General features: G+C 31.1%; 1 protein-coding gene across 1 annotated transcript; it reads left to right on the plus strand.

Moving 5' to 3' along the window:
- Window positions 1–395: 395 nt before the first annotated feature.
- LOC145320261 (cathepsin L-like proteinase) lies at window positions 396–6,710 on the plus strand. The gene is made up of 11 exons (XM_080162690.1): window positions 396–561; window positions 1,002–1,077; window positions 1,367–1,463; window positions 1,727–1,812; window positions 1,873–1,971; window positions 2,296–2,443; window positions 2,731–2,876; window positions 3,048–3,121; window positions 4,657–4,749; window positions 5,839–5,872; window positions 6,487–6,710. The coding sequence occupies exons 1-11, from the start codon at window positions 413–415 to the stop codon at window positions 6,553–6,555; spliced, it is 1,071 nt and encodes a 356-aa protein (XP_080018816.1). The 5' UTR covers window positions 396–412; the 3' UTR covers window positions 6,556–6,710.
- The last annotated feature ends 261 nt before the right edge of the window (window positions 6,711–6,971 follow it).

Genomic DNA, 6,971 nt, shown 5'->3' on the forward strand with positions numbered 1-6,971 from the left:
GAATATGCACACATGATAAAACCATTTCAAAATTTGTTTTTTAATTAGTATATGTTCAGTTTGTTTGATGTTAATTTTGAATAAATATGAAAATCTTAATAAAATTCCAATATGAAAAAGATACTTGTTTAAATAGTTTTACTAAATGTTTATTTTCACATTTCTTAACGGAAGCCTGCAAGAAATACAACGCTTTACCTGCTGAAAGTCTGCCACAAGTAGACCTAATACCCCAAATTTGAAGCTGGAGGCTTTAAAAAGTTATAGGCATTTTAAATGACATATTAGGCAGATTAAATTTTAAAAGATTTCCAACACTCATGATACAAATTTCAGGCTTACTTTAAACTCCATAATAATTAAACTAAATTTATATGTGTGTCAATACTAGATTTTACTGATAGCCACAATTATGGTGTTCTACATGGATATAAGTATTTCACAACATACTCAGCATGCTGCTTGGTATCATTCTAACTTCCTCAGGGTGGCTCAAACGCAGTTTCAAGATTTTAAGAAAACATACAGAAAATTCTATGGAAGGGTTGAGAATTATAAAAGGTAATTTTGTTATAACATTATTCATATCATCAATAAAATTTAAAATGTACATCTCAAAGTAACAAATATTTCATAATTAATGCAAAATAATACAGGGGCATATACTATTTGTAACTCTAGCCTCAGGGCAAGAACCCTGTCCCGAGTTTGAATTGGGTCTTTTAAATAACCTGATAGCTTCTAAAATATAAGAACAGCCGAGTCCTTAAAAATTGTAAACATATCTAAAATATTTTCTCTATCTTTTGTCAAAAATCAGCTGTAAGCTCCAACAGCTGAATTTAGAAAGTTTATTGAAATTGTTTATCGTCTGCTAGCCAAAGTGTCTTAGAGTGTACATCTAGACTTATACATGTATTGCTTCATCGAAATAAGCTAAATTTGATTGTATCAATTATCACAGAAATCTTTGTAGTTATCAAAAAAAAAAACAATTTCAGGTTCGCAGTGTTCAAGAGCAACTTGGTTAAGATAAATTACCACAACTCTAATCCTAACAGTGCTTGGACAATGGGGGTTTGTATCTTATTGAAGTACCTATTTTAATGCTAAATTAATTTACCCCTCCAAGGGGAGGGAAAGTGGTGATTACTACCACCCGCAACAAATATTGGGGTGCTTTAGACACCTCAAAGTTTTTGAAAATTCGCACATATTCCATTACCCCCCAACTTAAATTACCCTCCCTATTGAGATTTAAACCTCCCCGCCAAAAAAAAAAAATAAGAATAAACCTCGACGTCCTTGAAGGAATCATAGTTCTGAATAAGTTTTGATTTAAATGATTTAAATGAAAATGTATTAGGTGAATAAATTCTCTGATTTAACTGATGAAGAATTTGTACAAACTTACACCTGCCTTGTTAATACTAATAACTTAGCAATAAGAGAACAAACAAGAAGTAAGAATTTTTGCTTTACTAATTCAAGTTTTTAAGGTAAATTATAATGAGTTAAATTCTTGGGGTCACGTGAAGGAAACGAAGTTGCGGGTTTCGTTGATTTTCACAGTAGCTTTTGAAAGGAATTTTTAGGTTAGGTTAGGTGGTTGCCCCGCAGGGTTAGAGCCCCCTGCAGGTGCTAGAAATAGGAGAATAGCTACTGTGAAAATATAACAAAACCTGCAACTTCGTTTCCTTCACATGAACCAATTTTTGTATTGTAGAGAGAGTTTCTGAAAGCTTTTTAGAGAAAATTCCAAACAGAGTTGATTGGAGACAATCTGGGATAATCACTAAAGTTAAACATCAGGTAAATTTAGTCATCACTTTAATTAATGAATAATCAATTTTCAAATATTTCATATTCTAGGGTCTTTGTGGCTCATGTTGGGCATTTTGTGCAACAGAACAAATTGAATCTTATGCTGCTTTAGCAAATGTATCTCATGCTGAGTTAAGTACTGAAGAGGTTTAAATATTTTTTTAATTCTTGATTTTTGTTCTTGGATTTGGACATAGATATTATGTTTCTTTTGTGAAAACTTATACACAACAATCCAAATTATACATTATATTCACCACAGTGTGAACAGTGAATGTTTTGATTCTAGCAATTATATTGCTAAAAACAGGTTTTAAGTAATTTTGATGAAGTAGGCTTAAATAGTTAATACACTTTTTTGTTATACAATATACCTGACTTTAAGTAAACAAGATAAACACTCAATTTTTAGAACTTATTGTTAAAGATTGCAAAATTACATCAAGGTTAAAAAAATATAATTCAAATAAGATTATTTCTTGTGTGCCAAGCATAAGGAATATTGCTGGAGGTTGTATAGGTGGTAATGACTTTATGGCATATGGTTATGTCAAGTTGTTTGGAATATCCAAATCTGAACAGTATCCATATACCTCAGCACAAAATATCAATATTACAGGTATCATATTGATAATTTTACATTAACAGTATAGCTTCCAAAAGATCCTGATTGATTGGATGAAGAATGCAGAAATTCCAGTTGTATCTGACTGCACAGTTAATTACCATGACCTTAAAATAATATGAACACATTAATAATCAATTTTATGTTCAGAAAATTATAGGTATCAAGTAAATGTTTTTTTGTTTCAACATTTTTCCAAACAAGTGCCAAAGAGAGAGATATGGCTTTATGAACATATTTTTTTTATAAATTGCTAGGTATTGATCATAAGATTTATTTAGATAGTTGCAGGCACAGTATTAAACAACCAGCTGTTGGTGTACAAGGATATGAACGACTTGAAAGTAATGATTTGAATGCAGTCTTAAACCATGTTGCAAATGTTGGACCATTGGGAGTTTCAATGGGGGGTCTTAATTTTATAAGGGTAAGATTTATACGTATAACTTAAGTAATTAATTTAATAGCTAACCTGACCTCAATTTAGTTTTTAAGAACTATCCTTAGTAGCATAAAATCTAAAATAATCTTACAAAAAAATATATATTATTTATTAGATTTTTATGCAACTTGCAATCATTCATTTGGACTTATTTAGGATTATAAAAGTGGAGTAGTAAAGTGTAATTTTGATGAAAAAGTTATGTTCAACCATGCTGTTCAAATTGTTGGGTAATTTATTAAATAAAATTAAAACTTTTCTATAAACCATTAGGGATATTTCATGTTTAAATTTAGGGTGGTAAATAATCATATTATTTACTACTACTTTATAAAAAACCATTGATGACAACATCCATAAAAGGAAAGCACTGAAACGGTAGGACAAACGGACATTACCACTAATATAGTGTCAGAACTGAATAATCAGAATATAAATGTATAAGGTCGAAGCAAAATTGTAAGAAAATTTGATTAAAAACTGCTTGATACAGGATAATGTTTATGGACATACTTACATTTTTAGGACTTGATTGTAGAGTTGCTTTGCTTATAACATTATACTTTGTTGTCCCAGGAATCAACATACCAAAAATCAGATCGATCGGATGATTAAATCACATAAAAATTTGTTGTTAAAAAAGTAAAAAAAATCTATAGAAAATCAACATGTTTGAAATGGACGTACTGACATTCTATAATCAAGGCCTAAACTGTAAGTATGTCCATAAACATTATCCTGTATCAAGAAGTTTTTCAACAAATATACTCACAATTTTGCTCTGTCTCTTATTCATTTATATTCTCATTATTCAGTTCTGACAGTATACAAGTGTTAATGTCCGTTTGTCCAACCGTTTCAGAGCTTCGCCTTTATGGATGTTGTCATCCTTGTTTACTATATGTCGGAATATATTCATAGATTCATATAAAAAGAAGAAAAATAATAAGAAATCCAAGTTATGCAATCTTGATTAAAAAAGTGCTTGATACAGGATAATGTTTATGAACATACTTACATTTTTAGGACTTGATTGTAGAGTTGCTTTGCTTATAACATTATACTTTGTTGTCCCAGGATCTATGCCCCATCAAAAACTCTAAACATTATGGGGTCTATCTACAAAATTTCAAGTACTATAGACAGTTTATTCTTTTTTAAAAAGGTCAAAACTGTCTTAATTTGTAATAAAATATGCACTCTCCACGTAGAGAAAAATTTCCACAAGGGCTAGGACTTGAGCTGTAGTGCTCAGGAGAGGTAAGTAGAAATCAAAATTCAATAGTGTTTTCTCATTGTCATTGCTTGGACATGATTTGGGCCATTTTTGTTAGTTTTTGACCAAAACTATAAGGTTTATATTGAAAAGAGTGAAGCGATTGTTTTTTTTAAACACCCTTTAAAAAAGAAAAAAAATCAATAAAAAATCAACATGTTTGAAATGGACGTTCTGACATTCTATAATCAAGGCCTAAAATGTAAGTATGTCCATAAACATTATCCTGTATCAAGAAGTTTTTCAACAAATATACTCACAATTTTGCTCTGTCTCTTATTCATTTATATTCTCATTATTCAGTTCTGACAGTATACAAGTGTTAATGTCCGTTTGTCCAACCGTTTCAGAGCTTCGCCTTTATGGATGTTGTCATCCTTGTTTACTATATGTCGGAATATATTCATAGATTCATATAAAAAGAAGAAAAATAATAAGATATCCAAGTGATGCAATGTTGACTACAAAATTTTAATAAATATATATTAGATATGGTACAGATAGCATAGACGGAGATTACTGGTTAATTAGAAACTCCTGGGGTGGTGATTGGGGAGAGGAAGGATACTTCAGATTGTCCAGGTAATTTGGATATTGATAAAAAACGTAAGTGAAGAAAGTCGCTCACAAAAAATTCTGACGTCATAAAAATGAGGGATGAGGAGAAAAGGAGTGGGAAAGAAAAACCCTAAAAAAGAGATGGATAATCCATAATTTTTATGACGTCAAAATCACATGCTTATTTTTTTCAGCGACTTTCTTCACTTAAATTCCCAGCACCTATGAGAAGCTACCCTGAGCTCGATCTTTAAATCGTTTATAGGTGATTTAAACCGGGGCGATTCATTTGGCGCACCATCAAATTATTAATATCAATCTTTAAATCGAATTTGCATGGGTGATTTGAATCGGGCAGTGGCGCGGGCCCGGCGCGCCAATGCCACTCACCGAGTGGCATTGGCGGTTTAAATCGGGGTGATTTATTTAATAAATAAATATTTTTTTTTAATTACTTTAATATTTTATTGCAAAACTATCGTGAAAACATTTTTATAGTTATTTTTAAAATAAATTATATATTAATGTTTTATATAAAATACTATACTGACACGGTATTTTATATAAAATACCTTACTGACACTGCTTAAGTAATAAAGTTGTACTGGCGCGGATCGATATTTTAGTGAGTGCGCAAGCGATTTAACAACACCGCACCGAAAATCTTTTAAAAATCAGGTGCGCTGTGGCCTACCACCAGCGCGCCTACGGTTCATCTCTGAATCGCCCCGATTCAGCGCGGCATAAAAACGATTTAAAGATCAAGCTCTGTTAAGGAGAACCCGATCGGTTCAGCAGTTAGCGAGATCCTTCGGTACAAACACACAGACAGACACACAAATAGACCAACAGACATCCTGTTACTTTAGTTTAAGGATATTTATTGTTAAGTAAACTTTGAACAGTTATCTATAGCATCGAATTATAAGCTGGTTTTCGGGATAAATACGATGCTTTACATCATTTTTCAGTATGGCTATAACCGGTTCTATTCCACCTTATTCGTCGGTTTAGAAGTGATACTGGAAAAAGCATTAAACTTTTATTTAAAACTAAGATTTGAAATATCCCAACATATTTGTGTATAAATTTTTATATAAAAATATATTTTAGAGAAAACATATGTGGCCTTGATGACCATTATCGGGTATAGAAAATTTTATTAATATTTTAGTATAAAAGAAGTACAAACAAATGATAATAATATCATTTCTCGTATTCATTCGAATCCGGTGGATAGGAACCGGTTCTCATCCATACGAAAAAACTATGTCTAGCACCGTATTATATCCAGCTTTCTACGAATATAAAAATGTACAATCATAAGATTTAAACCAGTTTTTTTAGCCGGTGCCTCCGGCACCTCGGGGCTAAAAAAACTAGTTTTAATCTTATAATTGTACATTCTATATCCGCGGAAAGCCGTTTATAATACGATGCGAGAAATAACTATTATTGCAGTCTATCAAAAAAATCTTCCCTGTATTTTCATAGTACTTTAACCAAGGAAGGGAAGGAACATTAAGCTAGTTCCCAAAGTGTTATAATAACTTTTTCATATTCATTAATTTAAGAACTTTGGGGACTTTTACTAAATTTTAATTGGTTGGCTAATTATGTTGAGTTTCCAAGCGTTTCAACCATTATCGTAATCTATAGAAGATGTTGTTTTATATTTTGTCATATGGGATGTACGTTAATTTATAGACCATTGCCTTATACATTTAGATCCCTGAGTTTAATCAGAAGTTTTTTTTTCAGAAAGTTTGTGGAATGTGTGGAATATTGTATGAAGTTACCTATCCTGTTGGTCTTTTCAAAATTAATTAAATGCTGTTTATTGCCGCGCGGCTGATAGAGCTATGGATACCGCTGCTTAGCTTTGCTATTTGCGGTTGAATTTTTTCTCCAATAAAAAAAACAATACATAAATTGACCAAGTAACATTTTTTTTATGAAATATATTATAGAAATACACAAAAAAATGATCTTTAGCATTTTGTTTTCTTTTTCACAAAAATGTTTTTCTTCTTCTACCATTTAAGATATTAGGTAGATTTTTTTGGGGCTACTATATCAATCATCTTAATGTACAGGCCAAAGGTATATTTTAAAAACTTTGGTGTTTGTTTTGAATATACGAAAAAACACAAACCAGTAAATAATACAATTTTGCTCACCAATACGCATCTACTCTTTATATCACGTGGTCCGTATGTATGACTGTATTACTCTATAATTCATCA

The sequence above is a fragment of the Acartia tonsa genome, chromosome 5 (assembly GCF_053477335.1).
Source record: "Acartia tonsa isolate MP-2025a chromosome 5, ASM5347733v1, whole genome shotgun sequence".
NCBI classification, from domain to species: domain Eukaryota; kingdom Metazoa; phylum Arthropoda; class Copepoda; order Calanoida; family Acartiidae; genus Acartia; species Acartia tonsa.